Source organism: Leptidea sinapis, chromosome 3, assembly GCF_905404315.1.
Source record: "Leptidea sinapis chromosome 3, ilLepSina1.1, whole genome shotgun sequence".
Lineage (NCBI taxonomy): Eukaryota > Metazoa > Arthropoda > Insecta > Lepidoptera > Pieridae > Leptidea > Leptidea sinapis.
The window spans coordinates 12,333,343-12,358,394 of NC_066267.1; the positions used below are offsets into that span (position 1 = coordinate 12,333,343).

At 38.9% G+C, this 25,052-nt stretch overlaps 1 protein-coding gene across 1 annotated transcript in view; it reads right to left on the reverse strand.

The window, feature by feature from the left end:
- Positions 1 to 409: 409 nt before the first annotated feature.
- The window catches only part of LOC126979338 (protein real-time), a 48,425-nt gene continuing 23,782 nt past the window's right edge, over positions 410 to 25,052 (reverse strand). The window contains exons 2-6 of the mRNA XM_050828581.1: positions 19,766 to 19,915; positions 17,821 to 17,952; positions 7,676 to 7,805; positions 7,020 to 7,196; positions 410 to 876 (exon numbers count right to left, since the gene is read on the reverse strand). Coding sequence (XP_050684538.1) covers positions 410 to 876; positions 7,020 to 7,196; positions 7,676 to 7,805; positions 17,821 to 17,952; positions 19,766 to 19,915 — 1,056 coding nt within the window. The remainder of the gene's footprint in view (positions 877 to 7,019; positions 7,197 to 7,675; positions 7,806 to 17,820; positions 17,953 to 19,765; positions 19,916 to 25,052) is intronic.

Genomic DNA, 25,052 nt, shown 5'->3' on the forward strand with positions numbered 1-25,052 from the left:
TGACGGAACAGCCAATAGTTCAGTTATCTACTTAAAAAAATATCTTCCGCACTCAAAATTTAAATCCGTCACGTAGCTAGTTTAGTTCGGATTTCATTTACATAAATACATAATCCTTCATAAACACAAAGTTTGACATTAACCTATCCATGTTATATATTTACTCGAATGCATTATTTGTCATAATTCGAAATTAGTATTTATTAACTGGATACGTATTTGCCAGGTTCACTCGATATGGACTTATTTCAGTAGTAATCAACTAGTTACTGTAACAAAAAACCTAATATATGAGTTTAAAGCTCGGAATACGACACAAAATCCAAAAAAAATAACGATAAAAACTAGAGATTAACATAAATAAAAAAAAAACACAAAAAATAAATAAGCAATAGGTATATTATTATTCTTAATTCCTATCTCTACGCGTACCGAACAGCAGGGAAAGAGGAGTCGACAATAGATAAATTAAAATCACGGCACATGTCAATACTACAACCAAATTGTCGTATCTTGTGACTATATAAGGCACATTGGCGTCAGTATTTGGCATCAATGAACAAGGACAAGCCTTACTACTTAATTCCGACACAGTTTCATCTACTTTCGGCTTTTCCAAATAATCCTTCAAAGAGTCTTCATCGACAAAAGATGACGAATCCTTCATGTGCTCGATTTCCTTTGCTCTCACATGAGTGTCATCAAGCTTCGTTTTGCTTCTGTGAATGCGGAGGATTTTGCTGGGTTTCTTATCGGCTAGGTGTAAGCATGAGTGTCGGGATGGGTTAATGTCTCTGCCTAGTGTAGATTTGCTTTGGGTTCTGGATAATCTACTGGACGTTATAGTGCTAAGGGCACTCTGTCTGCTGGATGGACCTGGAAAAGCATGGGATAATCAAGATCAGGATTAGGTAAGGGAGGTTAGGAATACGACGTTTCTAGCAGTATGTTCATTACTAATCCGATATTTGTTATGTTTTTAAAGTGATAACTCTCAGGATGTGGCTTCATCTACTTTAGAGTTGCTAACCTGCACAGCCCCAATATTTGCATAATAGGAAATGATAACCCTCACTTCTGGGATAAATACATAAATAAAATTTGAAAAAAAAAATTTTGTTGAGAGTAGCAAATCATACAAGATTTTATGACGATACGTCACTCCAACGGATAGCTCAGTTGGAAGAGTTCTCGCACGGAACGCGAGAGGTCGTGGGTTCGAGTCCCGCGTCATTCATAAAATGTTTGTTTTCAAATTTTATTCGTATAATCCAATATCGTTGAATATATACTTCTCAAATGAAAATGAACAAAAATAACGATTAAAATCTAGACCTGTACAAATTTACATTACAAAGACTAAAGAAATAAACTTAAAAATAAAAAAAAACTGACATAAAAATATAGGTGTATTTAAAATAAGGCCAAGATTGGTTAAGCTGATCATGAACGGTCAAGATATCCAGAAAGCGAAGAAATCTCGCATATATCTATATATATATAGTAAAAAGAAATACCAAATTTACTAATAATAGTAATAAGATAAGGCATGTTGTATTATAAAAAAGTAAATTTATATATAATTCGAATATGTTTGCAGTAATGGACCATACTAACTTTGATAATGTAATGAAAGTTTGCAACCGATGAACTTACAATAATGAATAGTGAACATACAATGAGTTCATTTGAACTATTATTATTCTATTTAGAACGCCGCAAGTTTAGTTGCATTCAGTGAAGTGTCGCATCGATCTCCGGTACTTTTGCACAAGCGAACTAGATACATCACTTGTTGAGCTAGGGTTACCTAGGCCAAAAATCGTAACCCATTAAAATTACTAGTGGGAGGCTCTTTTGCATAGCATATCGGCTAGATTATGGGTACAACAACGGCGCTTATTTCTGCCATGAAGCAGTAATGTGTTAGCATTTTTATGTTTCTGTCTGAAGGGCGCCGTAGCTAGTGAAATTACTGGACAAATGAGACTTAACATCTTATGACTCATGGTGACGAGCGCAATTGTAGTGCTGCTCAGAATTTTTGGGTATTTCAAGAATCCTGAGCGGCACTACATTGGAATGGGCAGGGCGTATATTAATTACCATCAGCTGAACGACATGATCGTCTCGTCCCTTATTATCATAAAAAAATAGTACTGTTAAAATTTTACCATTTATATTGTGGTTAGCCGCAAACACTCCAACAAACTTTTAGCATGTATGACACAAATAATCAAATTTATTAATATTAGGCCAAAATAAAAAAATATATTTTTAGAGACTGCTGACATAATTAAGTAATTGATGTTAGTTCGACGGATTAAACAGGATACCTCCACACGTGTCTATCGAAATAGCCGCGTGTGACAGGCAGATACAGAAAGACGGACAACTAAGTGATGCTAAAAGGGGCTTTTGTTCTTTTAGAAGTCCTCAACTAGTACTAGCTGTAAACTCGCCGTTTTACCCGTGCACACTTAATTGACAAAATAAAATATTTATTGTGGCTTTTTATTAAGAAATAGGCACATGTTATCGAGGATTTATTTACACATAGGCTAAGGATATTGAAGGATTGGCGAATAGGCTTAGTTCTGCAGCATATGCGGTTAAGAAAATTAGACGGTTAACTGACATAGATACGGCGAGATTAGTATACTTTAGTTATTTTCATAGTATTATGTCCTATGGTATATTGTTATGGGGCAGTGCGGCCGATATTAATACTATCTTTGTGCTGCAGAAGGGGGCTATTCGCACGATTTATAACCTAGGTCCTAAAGAATCATTAAGAGAAAAATTTAAAGAAATAAACATTTTGACTGTTGCTTCTCAATACATTTTTGATAATGTTCTATATGTTTATAAGCACATTGAGGAATTTTCTAGAAACTGTGACATTCATAATGTTAACACGAGGAACAAACATAAACTTGTTATGCCTACTACTCGGTTGGGTCGAGTTAGTAAGTCTTTTGTTGGGCGATGTATATGCTTCTACAATATGATCCCAGAAAATGTACAAAACAAATGTGTTACGAAATTTAAAAGAATTGTTAAAAAACGTTTGTGTGGGAAAGTTTATTATAGCATAAACGATTTTCTTAATGTCACCACGGACTGGAAATAAAGCGAACACCCTCAGGCTCTTTAATTATAAATGTTTATTGTACGATATTACATTGTAATCCATATTTTATATTTAAAAAAAAGCCCGCTGAGTTTCTTGCGCCCATTCTTCTCAGGTCTGAGGCAGTCTCTTTCGAATGGGTGGTAGTTTTTGACGTTCAATAAGTGATTTAAAATCCTATTTTGAATAAAAATATTTGAATTTGATCAATATTCAATATTTTTTGTAGAATATTGTATGGATGAAAATATACAACTATGCTCACCAAGCTCCCATAGTTCACTCGAACTGACTTTAAGAGAACGAGCGTCGAGGCTCAGTTTGTTTTAATACAAACAAAATAAAGTATTTAGGGCGCCTACTGAAATGTTTTTTTTTTATGGAAAAGGAGGGCAAACGAGCGTACGGGTCTGGTGTGTGGTGTTTTTAATATAAACAATGTTTACGGCAAGAGTTAAAGCCTAAGTCTAGATATCTTTACTATTACTGATAAATATGCAAATCCAACGGGTAGATCCAAACATTAGCGAAAAAACACTTTGTAATATTATTATTGTTAACTCGCGAGTCTTGAATAATTGGCAACCCTAGCCGGCTCGTCATAACGACGCTGTACGAAGTCCATTATATGGTGTTCATAGCTTGGTACGTGGAACCGCTTTTAAAATAACTTTATATACTCCATATGACTTACTGGGTTTTATTGTGAAAACTACTTTAGGAGCTCTGCACTATTACAAAAGTTCTTATCAGATTGTTAGAAATGTAGAAACCCCGATGATAAAGCTAGAAATATTACTAATTAACAATAAAGTTAATTGATGAATTAACTATTCGCCACCATCAGGTCAAAGACTAAACCGAGTACATTTAATATGACATCTTTTACTGATCTCTGCAGGTAAAACCGTGTGGTCTATAGTCTATTTCCCATAATAATTTACATACTGCAACGTAAATAGTCCGCAAACATAATTGATCAATGCTGAAGGACGTCGCGCCAGCTATAAGACAGCTAAGGACGGCTGTAAATATTTAAGCGGAGTGGCTCGGTCATGGGCACGAGGCCATAATGAATGTTCAATAATGGGAACCCTGGCTTCACTACTGACTCAAGGGGGTTTCAACGCAAGCAAAACGTTTTTAAAGTATGATTGTATGTGAATGGTCATTGACTGAGAAAAGAATTAGGTCCAAGATAGTCCAAAACTTTAAAACCTTTATTCTCATAACAGATGTACTAAATTGGAAGCAATAGCAAGATTATCACACTCCTAAAGGTCTACACTGGCCACTGTCTAATCTAATGAAAATTCATGCCAGTGCCGCTTTGCCGGATATATTGTTCTAGGTAACCTGTGAAAACATTGTGTTGATGACCTAATCCTCAGTCATGAGGGAAGGACTAGAGAGAGATAATATGTAATTATATAAACTTCAAAACTTTAAAAGGCCACAGTAGTTGTGAGAAATAACGCGAATTAAAAAAAATATCATGCCGATGAGATGTCTGAGATTGAATTATTAGTCATTCCATAATTATTTATGACAATAAGGGACGAGACGAACAGGACGTTCAGCTAATGGTAATTGATACGCCTTGACCATTACAAAGCAGGGCCGCTTAATATTCTTGAAAAACCTCTAAATTTTGAGCAACACTCTTCTTGCGCTCGTCACCATGAGACATAAGATCTTAAGTCTCATTTGCCCAGTAATTTCACTAGCTACGGCGCCTTTCAGACCGAAACACAATAATGCTTACACATTACTGCTTCACGGCAGAAACGGGCGCCGTTGTGGTACCCATAATCTAGCCGGCATCCTGTGCAAAAAAGCCTCCCACTTATGAATTTTCTTAGCTAAATCCAAAAGACAATATTTGTAAGCCGTTGCGCTGTACCGACGGACGGCTTTTAGACAAACAGTAAAATACAATTTATAATGTTTATAATAATACTAGAAAAAATAATTTAGACGACAAAACCTTGCCTTTTATAAGGAAAAAAAACATCGTAGCACATCATGGTGATTTCAAGTTACCATGGGTACATAATAAGTATAGGGACAATAAGTCCAACAAATTTATATTGTGTACGTTAGCAACACAAAATAGTTAGAATTATCCTTAACTCAGTGACAATCACGAAGTACCTGGTAAATGATATTTCAACACATTCGTAAATAATTTCAAAACATGTTTATATCAACCATCAAATCATCCACTAATACAAAACAATAGAGCCATTCCGTACAAAATAGTCTAGCACTAGTCGTATTTATGTTAATCAGCTTGTTAAAATTCGTCACCTCCAAATGGCAGTTATTGTTGAATAATTCATGACAGCTTGTCCATTTCCTTTTGCAGTTTGATTCTATTTTGTTATTATAAACAAACAAACCACTAGTTTCTATATATTTAGGCGCCTTTTTCTACCGTGAAGCCGTAATGTGTTAGCATTATTGTGTTTCGGTCTGAAAGGCGCCGTCGCTAGTAAAATACTGGGCAAATTAGACTTGACATCTTATGTCTCGACGTGAAGAGCGCAATTTTAGTGCCGCTCACAATTTTTGGATTCTTCAAGAATCATGAAAGACTCACAATCAAGAATCACCACTATATTGTACCTATTGGGCAGGGTGCAGCAATTACCATCAGCTGAACGTCCTGCTCATCTCGTATTGTCATAAATAAAATTTACTTCATCATCAATTATAACTAGCCGTAAGTTGTCTTATGCGGACGTGGTCGCTAACTGTGGGCCTTCTGAGAAAGCTCATGGTCGCTTAAGGGCAATGGAGAGGGCTATGATCGGAGTTTCCCTGCGAGATCTAATGAGAAATGAGGAGATCCGTAGGCGAACCAAGGTCACCGACAAAGCCAAATGATTACGAAGCTGAAGTGGCAGTGGGCAGGGCACAAAGTTCGACGTTTAGAAGGCCGTTGGGACAGTAAAGTCATCGAATGGCGACCAAGTACCGGAAGACACAGTGTTGGTAGGCCCCCCACAAGATGGACCGACGATCTGGCCAAGATCGCCGGAATACGTTGGATGAGGGCAGCGCAGGACCGATCGTCGTGGAAATCTTTGGGGGAGGCCTTTGTCCAGCAGTGAAAGTCTTCCTGCTGATGATAATGATGATAAGTTTTATATGCCGATCTTCGAAAGCGCTGCTAAACTTTTTGCAACAAATTCATATTCATTAAAAAATTATTCACAGGGCGTTTCTTAAGAAGCCTTTATTAATAAGCTTTTACTAAATAACTTATGAATTGCCTGATGTTGCGATAGAGCAGGGGCAGCGATCCTGATTCTAAGTGAAGGGCCTGTTGTGTGGATTGTATGTATGTATGTCTGCCTATTAATATGTTCCTTATTGTGAAAAAAAAGAGGATAAACGAGTGTTCGAGTCAAGCGATCACCGCCACCCATATTCTCATGCAACACAAGAGGAATTGGGAAATTTTGATAACCGAAGCAAAGGCGTGATACTAGTTACTAACTAGCGCTCACCTGCCATTAAGTGATCCCTATCCTAATTCGTTCATGGCGGATTAAACAGAAAAGCGGATATAATGCACGCAAGAAGTTATACTTCTTTGGCCTAACAAAGCAAAACTCCTCAAAATGATTTATTCCTCGTGCTATTCCACGTTTGTAGAAAGAACAATATTGTAAAAAACTTGCAACGATGGCTTTCGCAAACGTCATAAAATTTATGAACCAACTTCACCCTGTTACTTTTGTGTTACAGTGATGCGCGCTCATGTTAAAATTTCACTCTCATCATTTTTTCATAACGCGCCTAAAGAAGTATTACTTTAAAAAAACAAGTGCGTAAAATATCTCGTAAGCAGGCCCGGTTAACAGCTACGCATACTCACCGGGCACGGAGTGCTTCTTAGCGTCGGCGGCGGGGCGAGGCGAGAGTGGCTCAGTCCCGCGCGACACCACGCGGCGTAGCTCGCGGTTCCCGCGCGGGTCGGACGTCCGCCACACCGGCAACTCGCGCACGCCGTCCGCGTGAACCTCGGCCATGAACGACTCGATCAGCTCTTTGCCTGCTCAAATATATCAACATTAAACTGCTGTGGTCCAATTAGATCCGGCTAAAAAAAATTAATGCAATAATAAAATCCGATGCATCATTTCTCAAATGTGGTGTGGTGTATTTTGTGGGGGCGATGTATATTTTTTTTTAGATCCCAGAATTTGTTCAAAACAAGGGTATTACGATATTCAAATGAATTGTTAAGAAGCGTTTATGTGGTAAAGGTTACTATAACATAAAGGACTTTCTTAATGATACCACATATTGGGCCTGTAGCGACCGCAATCGGGATATTAAATAATAAGTTTAATCGCACAATATTACTTTGTGAACATATTTATTGGTGAAAAAAAGCCCAGAGTTTGTTACGCCGATTCTTCTCATTCATTTTGGAATGGGTGGTAGTTTTTGACTTTCAATAAGTGATGACACATACTATTTTCAATAAAAATATTTGAATTTGAATACGTCTTTTCGGTAAAGATGTACCTTTAGAGATGTTGGCGGCATACTGCTTCATCGCAATCTTCTCCACCGTACTCTCCAACCCGAAGAAGTTCTTTACATCGAGCAGCGCGCTCTGCTCAAAGCAGGTCCAGTCAGCATTCTCGGGGTGCACCTGCGTCACAAGTACATATTATAATATTGTTTATTATACCTATTTAACAATTTTACTAACTACTCGGGCAAGCACTACGGGCTTTTTGAAAGTGGGAGAGTCACGCTGCTGTCTTATGACGTCAGCACAATCGGGCCAGACTCGTCCGGGTTACTTACCACACTCGCACAGAATACCGGCGTGAAGTAGCGGCCTAGTGCCGCTATATTTCGCATAGGTTAGTGTCGAGGACCGGAGGCCATTGCATCCTACCCTTGGGGCAGGGTTTGTTTCCCTTCGGATGATCCTAGTGCCTGCGCCGTAGCAATAGCCGATGTGATACTGCAGGGCATGGATATTTTCATACCAAGCTCTGTAGTACCGATCGGTGGCAGATCATAGCCCTGGTTCGATGCGTCAGTTAAAGCAGCATCTGACTGCAAAAAACAGGCGTATCGAACTTGGGTTGCGGCGCTGGGCTCAAAGGATCCGAACTGCAAAGTTCTGAAGAGGAAATATAACCGTGCCTCCAGATTTTTTAAGCGGCAAATCACCCGTGCGAAATCGAAGCACGTCGTCAAAATTGGCGAGCAGCTTTCCAGTTACCCGACCGGAACACGCAAGTTCTGGTCGTTGTCGAAAGCTGCTCTTGGTAACTTCAACCAGCCGTCCATGCCGCCGTTGCACATGAGGAATGACACCCTGGCCCATACGGCAAAAGAGAAAGCCAATCTCCTGTGCACTCTTTTTGCCTCCAACTCGACTCTTGACGACAACGGAAAAACACTGCCGACCATCCCGCGGTGTCAGAGCTCCATGCCTGAAGTACAGTTCCGACAGAAAACTGTTAGGCGAGCTCTGTTTTCGTTGGACGTCAGGAAGTCGAGCGGGCCGGATGGCATTTCTCCAATCGTGCTTAGAACGTGTGCCCCTGAGTTGACGCCGGTGCTAACGCGTTTATTCCGGCACTCTTATTCTAAAGGCGTAGTCCCTGATTCATTGAAGTCAGCCCTTGTCCATCCGATCCCAAAAAAAGGAGGCAGTTCGGATCCGGCAAACTACACCCCTATTGCTATTACCTCCCTACTCTCCAAAATCATGGAGAGCATAATTAACCGCCAGCTCTTGGTATACAGGGTGGCGCAATAGAACGTGCATATTTAAAATATTGATTAAAAAATAAATACAAAAGGTATAGTTAAAATAAAACTGAGGTATTATTAAGAAATAAATGAAGTTTATTTTTTAAAAATAACATCGTCTAAATGATGACCCTCTCTACGACGAAACTCCTCTAATCGCAAACGGAAGTTATTGAAAACTTTCTTCAGTAATGCTGGTGTAATTGCTGCCATTTCACCACGGATATTCTCCTTGAGCTGATCGATGTCTTTCGGATTATTGCTGTAGACTTTGTTCTTGAGGTATCCCCACAAAAAAAAGTCAGGAGGCGTCACGTCTGCACTACGTGGGGGCCATGGGATATCACCTCTTTTCGAAATCAGTCTGCCAGGGAACATCTGTTTCACAACCGCCATGGAGTCATTTGATGTGTGACAGGTAGCTCCGTCTTGTTGAAACCAAGTCCTAGAATTCACTATTCTTGAACTTTCAAGCTCTGGAGCCAAAAAACCTTCCAACATAGCGTTCGGTATTAACAGTGACGTTTTGCCCCCGCGCTTTTTCAAAGAAAAACGGTCCAATTATTCCTCTACCAGAGATTGCTGCCCATACTGTCACTTTAGGACTATGCAGTGGTTTCTGGTGCTTGAGTTTGGGATTCTCACTGTTCCAGTAACGACAATTTTGACAGTTTACGAACCCATTGATATGGAAGTGGGCCTCATCTGAGAAAAGGATATTGTCAAAATTGGAATATCGATTAAGCATTTCATTAGCAAATGCGAGCCTTGCTCCGAAGTCAGACTCTTTCAATTCTTGTGTTAACTGCAGCTTGTAAGGATGCAGTTTAAGATCCAAGTTTGAAATTCGTTGCAAACTTCGTCTCAATAAGTGTAAGACAGACGATCTCTTGCGAGTAGACATTTGTGGATCTCCTCGTACAGACTGCATAACTCTCTCAATATTGTTGTCGGTCCTAGATGTTCTTGGACGACCTTTTGCTTGTGATTTAAACGTTGAACCAGTCTCTTCAAAACGCTGTACCCATATTTTAATTAAATTAGCACTCGGAGCTTCACTAATTTGCCGTAGTCCATATTCAGAACAATATAAACGCCTAGTAACGATGTATGAACGAGAGTTCTCGTAAAATGCGCGCACGCAAAATGCACGACGCTTCCCGTCGAAGTGACTCATAGTGACTAAAACTCCATGAGCCCGCCTACCCAACGATGCAGACTCCCTCCGCCCGCGCACTTTCTACCCCGCGAAAAAAGATGATGCAATATGCACGTTCTATTGCGCCACCCTGTACCTTGAGGGTCACCAGTTGATCAACGACCGACAATACGGGTTTCGCCATGGTCGGTTGGCAGGTGATCTTCTGGTATACCTAACACATAGATGGGCTGCGGCTATTGAAAGCAAGGGGGAAGGCCTGGCAGTTAGCCTGGATATAGCGAAGGCCTTTGATCGTGAATGGCATAAGGCGCTCCTCTCTAAACTTCCATCATTTGGGCTTCCCGAGAGCTTGTGCAAGTGGATCTCCAGCTTCCTCACTGGGCGCAGCATACAGGTCGTTGTCGACGGACATTGCTCGAACCCGAAGCCCGAGAATGCTGGAGTGCCCCAAGGCTGTGTGCTATCTCCTATGCTGTTTCTTCTGCATATCAATGATATGTTGGACACCTCCAACATTCATTGCTATGCAGATGACAGCACTGGTGATGCCGTATACACGGGCCATGCACGTCTCTCTCGGGAAATCGTCGACCAGTGCCGGGAGAAACTTGTGTCTTCTATCGAGTCCTCTCTTGAGAAGGTCGCGCAATGGGGTAAATTGAACCTTGTCCAATTTAACCCCCAGAAGACTCAAGTTTGCGCGTTTACCACTAAAAAAACCCCATTTGTCGCATCACCGCTCTTCGACAACACTTCCCTAAAAGCCTCGCCTAGTATCGGAATACTGGGTCTCGAAATCTCGAGCGATTGCCAATTCCGTGGCCATCTGGAGGGCAAAGCCAAATTGGCTTCAAAGAAACTGGGCGTCATTAATAGAGCACGGCAATACTTCAAGCCGGCCCACATTCTAGCGCTGTACAAAGCGCAGGTCCGGCCACACATGGAGTATTGCTGTCATCTCTGGTCTGGCGCACCCCAGTATCAGCTCGATCCATTTGACCGCGTGCAACGCAGAGCAGCGCGAATTGTCGGGGACCCAGTACTCTGTGAACGGCTGGATAACTTGGCGTTGCGTAGAGACGTCGCTTCTTTGTTTGTCTTCTACCGCATTTATCACGGGGAGTGTTCCGAAGAGCTGTTTTACCTAATTCCTGCCGCCGAATTCCACCTTCGCACGACACGCCACAAGTTAGGATATCATCCTCACCATCTGGATGTGTGGCAGTCCTCCACAGTGCGGTTTACAAGGAGCTTTCTTACACGTACTACAAAGCTGTGGAATGAACTTCCTTGTGCGGTGTTTCCGGGACGATACGACATGGGTACCTTCAAAAAAAGCGCGTACACCTTCCTTAAAGGCCGGCAACGCTCCTGTGATTCCTCTGGTGTTGCAAGAGAGTATGGGCGGCGGTGATCACTTAACAACAGGTGACCCGTACGCTCGTTTGTCCTCCTATTCCATAAAAAAAAAGTATTTTTAAAAAATAAATTGTTTTTATTTTTTTTCAAAGCAACTACTGCTAATATAACGACGTCAGCAGTCTTAAAAGCTAGAAGGAGACTCCAAAACGGAAACTCATGGAATTGAAAGACGTCACTATTTATTGCTCAATTAGTGCAGTATAATCAATTTTTATCATAGTTTAATTACATTTCGCAGAAATATTTTCAATTCGACTGTCATAATAAATTTGTTAGCGTTAAGTGACGAAGAACATTATGGAGGCCACACAAATATTAGTGTAAAAGGATTAGTTATTACGTTTAAATATGTAATTATTGACATATATAGTCTTCTTCTCGCTCTTTAGACTGTTGGCGTCGTTATACAAGCAGTAGTTAATTTGAAAAAACACCAAAAATAAATTTAATTTTCAAAACTCCTTTACTACAATAACAGCACTAATTCAGCGCTAAATAGTGACGTCTTTCAATTCCATTAATTTCCGTTTTAAAGTCTCCTTCTAGCTTTTAAGGCTGCTAGCATCGTTATATTAGGAGTAGTTGTATTGAAAAAAAAAAAATCTTTTGCTGTACTGACACCACTAATTGAGCACTAAAGGGTGGCGTCATTTAATTCCATTAGTTTCCGTTTTCGAGTCTTCTTCTAGCTCTCAAAACTGCTGGCGTCGTTACACTAGCAGTAATTGCTTTGAAAAAAAATAAAAAAAAAAATATTGTTCTAAACTCCTTTACTACAACGACAGCAGTAATTCAGCATTAAATAGTGACGTCTTTCAATTCGATTAGTTTCCGTTTTAAAGTCTCTCTCTAGCTCTCAAGGCTGCTAGCGTCGTGATACTAGCAGTAGTTGATATGAAAAAAAAATATATATTTTTCAGAAATCCTTTGCTATACTGGTAGCACTAATTGAGCACTAAATGAGGACGTCTTTTAATTCCATTAGTTTCCGTTCTATACTTTTCTTCTCACTCTTAAGACTGCTGGCGTCGTTATATTAGCAGTAGTTGCTTTGAAAAAAAATAAAAAAAATTTAACACACACACACACACACACATCGGCTACATCGCGAGGGGAGTCAGGGTAGTTTTCTGTGACCTTATAACGTTGAGATCTGATAAAAAATCGATATTTGCAATACAGAATAATACCCATAACTTTTCGATTATTGAAAATCTTCGATTTTTTTAGCGGGCAGTTGAAAAAGATTTTTCTAAAAAAAATTCTGGGTTTACCGGTAGCATTAATTGAGCACTAATTAGTAACTCTTTTCAATTTCACCAATACCGATTTTAAAGTCATCTTTCAGCTCTATGATTGCTCGTATCGGTATGTCAGTTATCTATACTTAAAAACTGAAAAAATTTTTTTTTGAAAAATCTGTTTGCTTGTACAGGCAGCACTAATTGAGCACTAAATTATAAGCTGATGTGCCTCTCGCTCCAACTGTATCATAACGCGGTCACGAATGGTACACTGCTAGCTTAATGAAAAGTTAGCAGTGTTCATATTTTTTGTCCCCCTATCACAGCACCAAATATCTGTTATCAGCACTAAATTAGCACTAAATGAGCACTAAATTTTGAGATATAAAACGAGTGATTCTGCCGACTTTATTTCTAGCTTTACAGACGTAAACTTGTCTAAGAACACCATGTTTGCGTGTTTTCTGCTTACTCTTCGACTTAAGGTACTTATCGAGATAGGCATTGCCTATTTGCCTAGATGCTATGCACGCCTCGGTCTTACAGCCTTCTAGAAAATCCTCGAGACTCCTCACGTTCTCGACGTACCTTTTATATACTGCGATATTTTATGATAGTCTGCGATATTGAAAAATATAAAATAAATATATACCACTTAAGTTGTGACCTTATTATCCACAGGAGAACGCGTTCTGATTAGGAACACAGATCTTATATTATACTATGACAAGACAAATAGTAAATTATGAAATAAATGTATATATTACTATGACATTAACTATAATATCTGATACGGATAAATTTGATCCCTTTTTAAAAATGTTGACGAGCATGGGGTAGTGTAAGTTTCGACATTGTGAAAATAGATTATTTTTAAATGATAATAAGGGACGAGACGAGCAGGAAATTCAGCTGTTGGTAATTAATATGCCCTGTGCATTACAATGCAGTGCCGCTCAGGATTATTGAAAAACCTAAATAATCTGAGCGGCACTATAACTGCGCTCGTCATCTTGAGACATAATAATATGTCGGATCTCATTTGCCCAGTAATTTCACTAGCTACGGCGCCCTTTAGACCGAAACACAATAATGCGTAACATTACTGCTTCACGGCAGAAATAGCCATCGTTGTGGTACCCATAATCTAGCCGGCATCCGGTGCAAAGGAGCCTCCCACTGGTATATAGTATATAGATAAAAGAGAGAAAGAAAAGCAGAAATCTAAAATGAATAAAATCGTATGTAACTTAAATAGCTCAATCATAAATACAGTTCGTTTTAACAATGTCAAACAAGGTCAGAATGTCAGATAAATGTCAGATCACATATTTCTGTATATCAAATGGCGATTTTTATGCGCCATTTAAAGATAAGTATTAAAACCTCATTGTAACTTAATTTTTTTTCTGAATAGTCAAGTTACGATCCCTAATAGAATATAGAATTTTTAACCTTTCTACTTTCCTTTATAGTAAATTGTGAAGAGAATGAATAATATCGTATACTTAAACCAGTGGGAGGCTTTATTGCACAGGATACCGGCTGGATTATGGGTACAATAACGGCGCCTTTCTGCCGTGAAGCAGTAATGCGAAAGCATTATTGTGTTCCGACGATTCTGATGGGCGCCGTAGTTAGTGAAATTACTGAGCAAAATGAAACTTAACATCTTATGTCTCAAGGTGACGAGCGCAACTGTAGTGCCGCTCACAATTGTTGGGGTTTCAAGAGTCCTGAGCGGCACTGCATTGTAACGGGCAGGGCATATCAATTACCATCAGCTGAGCGTTATCCTCCTCATCCCTTATTTTCATAAAAAAAAACATGTAACTCTATTTTGCAGTTCCCTTGTTATTACCATTAATAAACGTCCTAACATAATACACCAGGCTTATTATACGGACATTGTTATGGGGAACAATAGCGGTTTAATAATTTTCATTCGCAGAAAAGTGAATTTCACATAACACATCCTTTCAGCATTAACGACCAACCTTTACACAAACACGCCCGAGGCTTGCCGGGGACTGAATCCTTTGTCAAATGGTTTAACATGGCTTCGGGCATGATTATTCACGTTATGTATACAAAGTCTCATTACAATTTAATATTCCATACAAGAGCTGTGAGATACGAAATTCTATTACGTATTTTTTTACTTCTTGTTATCCAAATGTTTTGAAGTTTCTTTAGTGTTAATTCCGCCAATAAGTTTTTTAAACAACAGCACGAGTGCCAGATTTTGGCGAGTCAACATGTCCTGATGATGCCTTGTGTAGAGGCGAAACACGTGTTGAATTGCTTAAAAGACAAATATTGGCAACTTAACACTAAAGAAAACTCATAACGTTTGGATAATTATGGATTTCCTCAAAGTAACGCCTACTTCAATAATTTTTTTCTTCTTGTTAGTTTTATTGTTTTCAAAGATTTTAGTTTGCGGCACAGACAATAAATAGTGATTTTCATTTTTATAACACTATAAATAAGGGATTGCTTGTAACTAATTCTAGTAGGCTTCATAAGATACATAATAGTTTTAAGGGTAAATGTATACACTTTTATAATAAAGTCACAGCCACTGTTCAGGCATTATCTATAAGTAAATCTAAATGTTTTATTAAAAAATCGCTCTGTCGTAAATCCAACTACTCCACAGCTGAATATCTAAGTAATCGGACAGCCTGGAACTAGATTATGATTATTTTATAGCAATAGCAATGACAGTACAATATTGTATATTTTATTAACAAGAGCGCAAATTAAAGAATGCTGGGAGAGTTTCTTGCGCCTTGTTCTTATCATCTATTAAATAGTATCCAATTCCACAACGACAAGTTAATTTCGGCGTTTTTTCGTCTTTTTTTATGTCACAAGGTAGAATTTCGTTTTACGGTTTCCTCTAGTAATTTGCATTTTTAATTACTTTCATTTTTTATAGATATATATCGAGACATGTAATTCTTTAAAAAAAAGAGCACATTACGAACGTATTCTTTAATTCGCAATTTTTAAGCGATACGTGCCAAAGAACAAGTGTAGCGTTTTACGGTCGTTCCCAATATATTATCTACAGATAGAGATAAATTACTACCTTCTACTGTCAGTAATTAGCTGTTTAGCTGTCAATAATGTGAAACTGTCCCGATAAGTCATTCTTATCGTCTTATATTGGGATGCGTGAATTGCAATTTCCATACAAACTTCTATCGCTTGTAAGCTATACATTGTCCCATTGACAGACAGCGTGTACGAATAAGGTGAGTTACCGTCGATAAGTTTATTGGGACAGTTACGATTTTTATCTCAAGTAAGAGATAGACTGAATATTGGGAACGGCCGTTAACTACTCGTCCATAGTCATGGACTATTGATTATTCGGTATGGTATAGGTTATCACTATCCGCTACTCGACGACTACAGCGCGCCTATTTTGCGTGGTGAGGTGGGCGGCTAATCCTGCCAGCCCAGCTCCTCAAGGTAGTGTATCAAACCTCTGATGTCATCCATGACCTCGGGGAGAGTCCTCGGTGACCCCAGGTGTTTGGCCCGGTATGTGGCCACACTCCTACACTCTAGAATGATGTGTGCGGCTGGTATGGTAGTTATCACTAGCTCGTACGGTTCACCGTATGCGAGTGACAAAAAAATTTTTTCGTTTCGCTGGCTTTCATACGCTTTTGTTCTTGGCCGGGTCCAAATCACTATATAGTATAAAACAAAGTTGCTTTCTCTGTCCCTATATCCCTATGTATGCTTAAATCTTTAAAACTACGCAACGGATTTTGATGCAGGAAAGAGTGATTGAAGAGGAAGGTTTATATCTATAATAACATCCATTAAATAGTGGAGCAACACTGTTGTTTTTGAGGTTTCTAATGTGATGTCGTAAATAATTACATTTTTTTTCTTAAATTGCTAGACTGATTTTGGCGGGACTTTTATTGCCAGATAGCTGATGTAATAAGGAGTAACTAAAGCTACGTTTACTTTAGAAAAAATCTTTAATTTTAGAAAAGTAAGGTACCTAATGTTACAATGTCCAAGAAACGGTCTAACTCTAAAAATAATTTATATGGCAAAACAACGTTTGCTGTCAGCTAGTAAATAAAATAAACGAAAGAAGAAAGGAAGGAGGCCTATCGTTACCCGTTGTTTTTTATGTGTACCCAGCCTAGGGATCCTCTCTAAGAAAAAAGCGATTCACTCGATTGTATGAAACGTGCAGTCATTGATATATTGGCAGATGACGGCTATAATTTTGTTAAAAAACGGAGATAGCCGAAATCCACTACGTTTTAAGTAACTGTTCGCTTTCAAACTTAGCCGGATTATACTTCGTCGGCAATCGCCATAGGTACTGTAATTACGACTATTTCAAACTTATGTCAAATCGCGTTTCATTTTTACTTAGGCAGTGCCGCCTCTTATTACGTAGTATTTACATCCTCTTTGTGTGTACCTAAGAACAATTTACGATTTTCAAGAATTATTATCGTATCGTCGTGGGAACACCGTGCAAGTAATTTCTTCCAATGTGTATGTGGTTGAGATATCCTAGCCACTGCATTATGGAGGAACGGCACACATCCAGATTGAGAGGATGATATGTAAGGTTGTGGGTTGTGTTGCAAAGGTGGAATAAGCGGCAGGAACAATATAGATAAGTCATCATACATTTTATATATATATTTTATGAAAACACGGGACGAAACTAGCAGGACGTTCAGCTGAAGGTAATTGATACGCCCTGACCATTACAATGCAGTGCCGCTCAGAATTCTTGAAAAACCCAAAAATTCTGAGCGGCACTACAATTGCGCTCGTCACCTTGAGACATAAGATGTTATGTCTCATTTACCCATTAATTTCACTAGCTACGGCGCCATTCAGACCGAAGCACAGTAACGTTTACACATAACTGCTTCATGGCAGAAATAGGCGCCGTTGTGGTACCCATAATCTAGCCGGCATCCTGTGCAAAGGAGCCTCCCACTGGTATATGGACCAAAAACTAACGGTTCAGTGGTCCACCATCCAAGCCAGGTGCGTAAATGACTTACATAATAGCGACACTTCTCGACGACGGAGACCCTGCTCGCGAAGGTCTCGTTAGTGGCTTCGATCTCCAGCTGCCTGTCCTTGAGGTCCAGGTGGTTCTTCTGGATGAAGTACACGTAGTCGACGCCAATCATCTGATACCACATCATCATCATCAATTGATAATAAAATCAACTTTTAAATAATTATTTAAAAAAATCTTGGTTCTTTTACTTTTTGAAAATACTATCGTCTAAATGTCCCCCAGATTGGCGAGAACACTATTTCCGCCGAATAACTGTTACTGTTATTATTACTGTTAAGAAGAAGACAAACGAGCAAACGGAACCGTCACCTGATGGAAAGTTATCACCGCCACTCTCTCTCCCAACTCCAAAAGAATCACAGGAGCTATGGCGGCCTTATGGTATCGTTCTGTGTACACCGTGGGTAAAGGAAGTTCGGTTAAATTTTCCAATATGGACCATTGATATATGATGTTTTAGGGGTGAGAGGGGGCGTAGGAGAGGGGGGGGCTCCCCCTTGTGCCTTCCCCACCCTGCGGAACCTCATGGTTATGGAGATATTCATGGTTAAAGTTTTAAGGTTAGAATAGCGCTATGTAGTTAATAGAATGAAATTAATTTGATATTTTCTTTACTTACCATTATCTCGTTTTACTTTATTATATTATTAATTATTATTCTCGTTTACGTATGTCTCATGAAGCCTTTAATCTTTAATCTTATCTAGATTCTGTTATCTGAAATATTACAATAAATACTGGTTGTTGCCCGGGCTCACATGTATTAACATTCTTTTTTTTATACGTGTGGAAACCCCCACGGGCCATCACCCCATCGACAAAACCACACGGTGTACCATACCAAACCTTGGTAGGAGGAGTTCGGGGACGACGTTATTAACACATCCGGTACTCCTCCTGGCGCGTGCCCGCAAGAGTGCGGGCACCATCTTCTATATAAAATCTCAGTTAGGCGGCGTCCAGGTACACGCGGACGTCGCCCCTTCGCGGCTGATCACTAAGGCGGGTGCATGGGTAAACCCGTCCCGTCCACCCGCGGCCACACTCAGAGGCGCCCCTCCGCCGCCCGGTTCGCCGGCGACGGATACGGTCCGAGTGGACATCGTCGTCCCGAGCCCGCTCCGCCACCTCCTTCTGCGAGATGACGTCCTCGCAGAAGGTCGCGACCGCGGTAAAATGCCTTTCGCAGCCGTTCAAGGAGCGTATGACGACCCGCAGCGAGAAATCCTCTCCAATGACTGCAGTGAGGGCCCGGCGCTGAATTACCCAGGCCGGGCATACTGCCATATGCTGAGCCGAGTCCTCACTGCAGTCGCAGTGGTGACAGGCGGGACTAGGTTCCCTCCTAGCGACCGAGTGCAGGTACTTCCCGAAGCAGCCGTGCCCAGAAAGCACCTGTGTCATTCGGAAGGAAAGAGCCCCGTGCTGACGCCCTGATGCATTAACGTTCTAACTTAACCTAACCAACCTTTAGTTTCTGGCAAAAGATTTTATATGTTCAACTTGTATTATACAGGGATTGAGCTTAAATTATTATTATTTTTAACTAAAGCTACTCTGTATTGACAGAAACATAAAATATTTCTCATTGCAATCACTAACTGTTAAAGTCAGGAGTACGTAACTCGTCTGAAAAGTAAAAAAAAAATGTATATCATGAACCATAAGTTTCCGCAACCTACAACTTTGCAAAACGCTTTCTTTTAGTGAGTACTATCTACAAATATGGGCATTTAAATCGATGGTCCATATTGGAAAGTTTATCCCGAAGTTCATCCTGTGGTAGTAAGTATCCTTGACACCGTACAGTGGAGTGCGTTCATTTAAAGTCACTTTTGTAAGTGCACGCTGTTTTTTTAATTATTTAAATGTTAATCTTAGTAGTGAAGGAAATTGTTTAAAACTCCCTGGTTGACACCTACCTTCTTAAGCAGATAAGGCGCCTCCACGTTGAGCTGGCACCGGCGTGTTGTGTGCCGCTGGGAGTCGTCAGCACTCCAGCTGTCGTCGGTGATGACACACTCGAGCACCACCGGGATCTGTGGGCAGCTCGGGAACCGTCTCTCGTACGCCTGGTGACATCACCAACAACCTTTATCCTTGTTCATCTCTACTAACCTACTTTTCTTTGAACACGGGATGTACAGCAGTGTCATAAAAAACGTAAAATCAAAAAATAACTTATAGGTAGGTCTGTATATTTCATTTATTAAGGGCTAAAATAATTTTCAATGAAGAACCGTTTTAAATGGATTTTTATACATTTTTTCTGATTTTTATATTCCGCGCGCATATTTTTTTTTATTTTGAGAAAATATGTACCTAGAAAATGAACTCTGAAAGTGAGTGTGTGGGTGCAACAAACCAGTTGAGACCCCACGTCATATTCTGATACATACACATTGAATTTGTGGTGTTAGGCAGGGCGGACTGACTTCTCAGATCCCATTCAATCTCTACGTCGACGCACTGATCGAGGAACTTAGTTCAGCCCATGTCGGATGTCATATTGGTGGGTTAAATGTCAATAACTCGGATGACATGGTACTCCTTTTTCCCTCGATTAAGGGTCTTAGAAGACTGGTCAAAACTTTGCTGGCGTACACGGGTTACTGTACAGCGAAAAGAAAAGTAATGTCTTGGCATGTCGCTCGGAATAAGGTCCGGATAACATCCATCATTTATTTAAACGGAACGAAACTAGCAGTTGTAGAGAAGTCGTTTTTCTATTAGAGACCGCATTAGTAAAAGTTCCAATATTGTTTTAAATGTAGTGAATACTTTTGATAATTTAATGAATAGACATTGGCTTTTAAAATTAAAGTATTCAAATAAAACAAATCTTATAACTATATTTACAATACTAAATGTATTTAATGTGTTACTAACACTAGAATGAGATGTTACTAACATTATATTGGCTATATGTGGCCTGAAATAAATGATATTGTTATCTAATATATAAAATTCTCATGTCGCGGTGTTTGTAGTTAAACTCCTTCGAAACTGCTTGACCGATCCTCATGAAATTTTGGGTGCATATTGGGTAGGTCTGAGAATCGGACAACATCTAATTTTCATCCCCCTAAATTTAAAGGGTCGTCCACGCCAATTTGTTTTTTTAATTTTCTTGACATTTTGTGTTTTTTTTTATTGTGAGTCAGCATTACAAAACACACAACTTCACCCATCTACGATCAACAGTTACTTTTGTATCGCGATTTTAATATCGGCAATACAACGTTTGCTGGGTCAGCTAGTTATTATTATAAAACGAACACCAAAAGTCCGATAAAAACTGTAAAAAAAAAGATTCAGTTGTTTTTTCAGTGGGTCAATTTGTTTTTTAATTACAAGTGTTTTGGAAATCGAGAGGATTACTTGTTGGGGACTAATCACCAACCATAATATTGTCAGTATAAAGGCAAAAAAGGCATTTATTTTCTCAAAATTGATTCCTTTAGAATTATTTTTGATGTTCATTTTAAATATACTAGATACTACTACCACTTCGGAAGCAAATGGCGCTCTGAGAAAGAAGAAGCGGCGCAAAACTCAAAGCAATAAAGCTATAATGTATCTTATGCAGGCTACTAGAATTAGTTACAAGCAATCCCCTATTTCTAGTGTTATAATAATGAAAATCACTATTAAGAGTAAAAAGGTGACGATTTTTGTGAACGTATATTAAATTTTCACAAATGTACTGACCATGAAGAGTCATAATAAAATTTATTTCTTTAAATTTTGGAAGCAGTAATGTGTAAGCATTACTGTGTTTCGGTATGAAGGGCGCTAAAGCTAATTAAATTACTGGGCAAATGAGACTTAACATCTTGTCTCAAGGTGACGAGCTTATTTGTAGTGCCGCTCAGAATTTTTGGGTTTTTCAAGAATCATGAGTGGCACAGCATTTTTCTTCTTAACAATTTTAATGTGTTCGTAAGACTTGCAACTAGGACCATGACGTGAATAATTCGTAATATCGACTGATTGTTGTTGGTAAGTGTTTGTCGGTGCGGAACTTTCGACATCACGAGTCAAGGTAGTTTCAAGCCGGAGGCAGTAAAGGGCGAATAGATTATCGGCAGTTCCCAATATACTATCTACAGATAGAGATAAATTACTACCTTCTACTGTCAGTAATTAGCTAGCAGATTATTGACAGGTATATACCCGATAAGTCATTCTTATCGCCTTATTTTGGGACGCGTGAATTGCAATTTCCAGATAAACTTCTATCGCTGGTAAGCTATACGCAGTCCTATTGACAGACAGCGTGTACGGATAAGGTGAGTTACCGTCGATAAGTTTATTGGGACAGAAAAGGCAACGATAGATACGATTTTTATCTCAAGTAAGAGATAGACTGGATATTGGGAACGGCCGTATAATATATGCCTGGGAGTTGTTACACAAGCGACACGCGACTAGCTTGAGAAAAAGGCAACACAGGAATAGTGAAGGATACAGGTTAACATGGAATGTAGTTCCGGTGACATCAAAGAGGATACACAACCTGCTCAGACTACACAGAAGAAATAGTACTTAAAAAAAAACAAAAAACACGCTTTTTATAGAAAACCGAAGTAAAAAAGCGAGTGTTTCTAGTTTATTTAAACTATTATTTGAATTGTTGAATTAAAAAATCTCTTTGGTATTCGAAAATTTCCTAATAATTACTTATTAGATAACAAATCGTTAAAGATAATGGCTGAAATTTTAAATTAACATCAATTCCTGCCTTAAAGACAGTAGTTGAAAATTATTATTATTTTATCAAATTTATGTATTGTCATCGGTCCTCAATAAATCTACGAAGTTTGAACGATAAAGTGGGTCGAAATGAGTCGGTTACAAACAAACATACATACAGGTGAAGCTTATATAAAGCGTCTAAAAATACGCCAAAGTTTCGATGTTATAACCGGCCACTGTCACTTAAACAATCAACTATTTACCAAGGCTGTGACATCAAGCACTTTAATACAGTGGATACACGGAGGGAGTAGAAACACCACACCACTTGCTTACGATGTGCAGTAGCATGCCCGAACAACAGGCACAAAAGATTAATCTCCAATACATAATTAAAATTAATTTGGAAATTGTGGGCACAAAAGAATTTTATATCAAAAAAGAACTACAAGTAAATGCGGCCATTTTTTATAGGCAGCTTTCGCTAATATGTTGCCTACTCCCTCAACGTTTATTTAGAATTAGTTTTATCTAAAACACAGAAGCCTGCAAATCGAGCAGTGGCATCTGGCATCTCAGGCTATAAAGATTTTTTTGTTTATTTATTATTTAATAAACTCATTTTTAAATTTGAGTAGTTTTCATCCAATATGTATATTGTTATGCCCAACACTTTCGTGTCCTGGTAATCATCCGAATCGTAATGTAAATATTAGTGTTAATAGATATAAGCTAAGTTTACATCACGTTTTTACTCACATTGACAGGTACGTCGTATTTAGTAAGCAAACATTAAAATATGAAGGATCATATCGTATATTATTCATATCATTGAAATATCAACAATTCATTGTGATTAGAACCTAATTAGCATAATGTAAAGTCGACATATCGTTGACAGTGTAGTGTTATGTACGGTACTATAAGTAACAGTATAAACAATTTGTGAACAATGTTTTTAAAGTGATAACCTCACTTCTAGGATTAATATACAAATCTGAGAGTTGAACAAAGCATTCAAGATTTTATGCACGATACGTCACTCGAAGGGTTAGCTCAGTTGGAAGAGTACTCGCAAGGAAATGTAATGAAATTTTATTTGCAAGAAACATTATACTTAAGATGTTAACATAATATTATTGATAATCCAATATGTTTCGTCAATTGAAATGCAAAATCTTTATATATATAATTCTTGTGTGCGTGTGTATGTCACTGAACTCCTCCTAGACGGCTGGACCGATTTTGATAAATTTTTTTGTGTGAGTTCAAGGCGATTCGAGGATGGTTTAGATTCACAATTGAACTACCTCCTAAACGGCTGGACCGATTTTGATGATTTTTTTTGTTTCAGTGAATTTGAGATTGGTTTAGATCCTCAATTCCGTCCATATAATATAATTCTCCTGCTCATGTGTATGTTACTCAACTCCTCCTAACGGCTGGACAGATTTTGCAAAGTTAAGACGTGTGTACAAGACAACGTCTGTTGGGTCCACTAGTATGTTATAAGATTGTCTAAGTACCAACACGCTACTGTTATAATGAAACATATCGGATTTCACAAAGCTATCACTAAAATAATTGTTATACGGAACGCGAGAGGTTGTGGGTTCGAGTCCCGCATCGATCAAAAAAAAAATTATTTCAAATTTTATAACAATGTAACTAACTGCTCGAAGGTAATCGCTAGACATTTGAAGAGCTTTTGGTGGAATCGTTCTTATAGGCGTTTGCCAATCGAGCACCGGGCTGCGGGTTGAGTCTCCGCTGGGACAATATATTGTGTGTAGTGTGATGCTGGAGACTGGTAGAACAGTTTTCGGAACATTCTCTACAGCTAAATTATGGGTACCACAACGGTGCCTATTTCTGCCGTGAAGCAGTAATGTGTAAGCATTATTGTGTTTCGGTCTGAAGGACGCTGTAGCTAGTGACATTACTGGAAAATGAGACTTAACATCTTATGTCTCGAGGTGACGAGCGCTATTGTGTTGCCGCTCAGATTTTTTATTTTTCAAGAATCCTGAACGGCACTGCTTTGTAATGGGCAGGGCGTATCAAATACCATCAACTGAACGTCCTGCTCGTCTCGTCCCTATTCTCTATTTCCCTTCGAAGGCATATTTATTGTGTCAAGCCGAGGGTAGTAACTAAGGACGTGTTACTGATGCACGCGTGAATGGTGTGTTTCCGCAAACATCTCGAATGATAAGGTAATCAGTGGCGTGTTGCTTCCTCGATAGATTGGACTGGGACAATAATTAATTCTATTGACTGACATAAATTATTCTAGTACATAATAATATTTCGCAGTACAGACTAATCTCGCCTAGCTTCTAGAGATAATAGTTGCTAGTTTCATAGTCGATTTTTTTACTGAATGACACAGAGTGTATATGTATAAATGGCTGTATCATAATATATCATAGCACATGCTACATATAACATTACAATAGGAATAGATACATAATAACTAGGTATACTATTAAGTAATAGGCCATTCTGTTT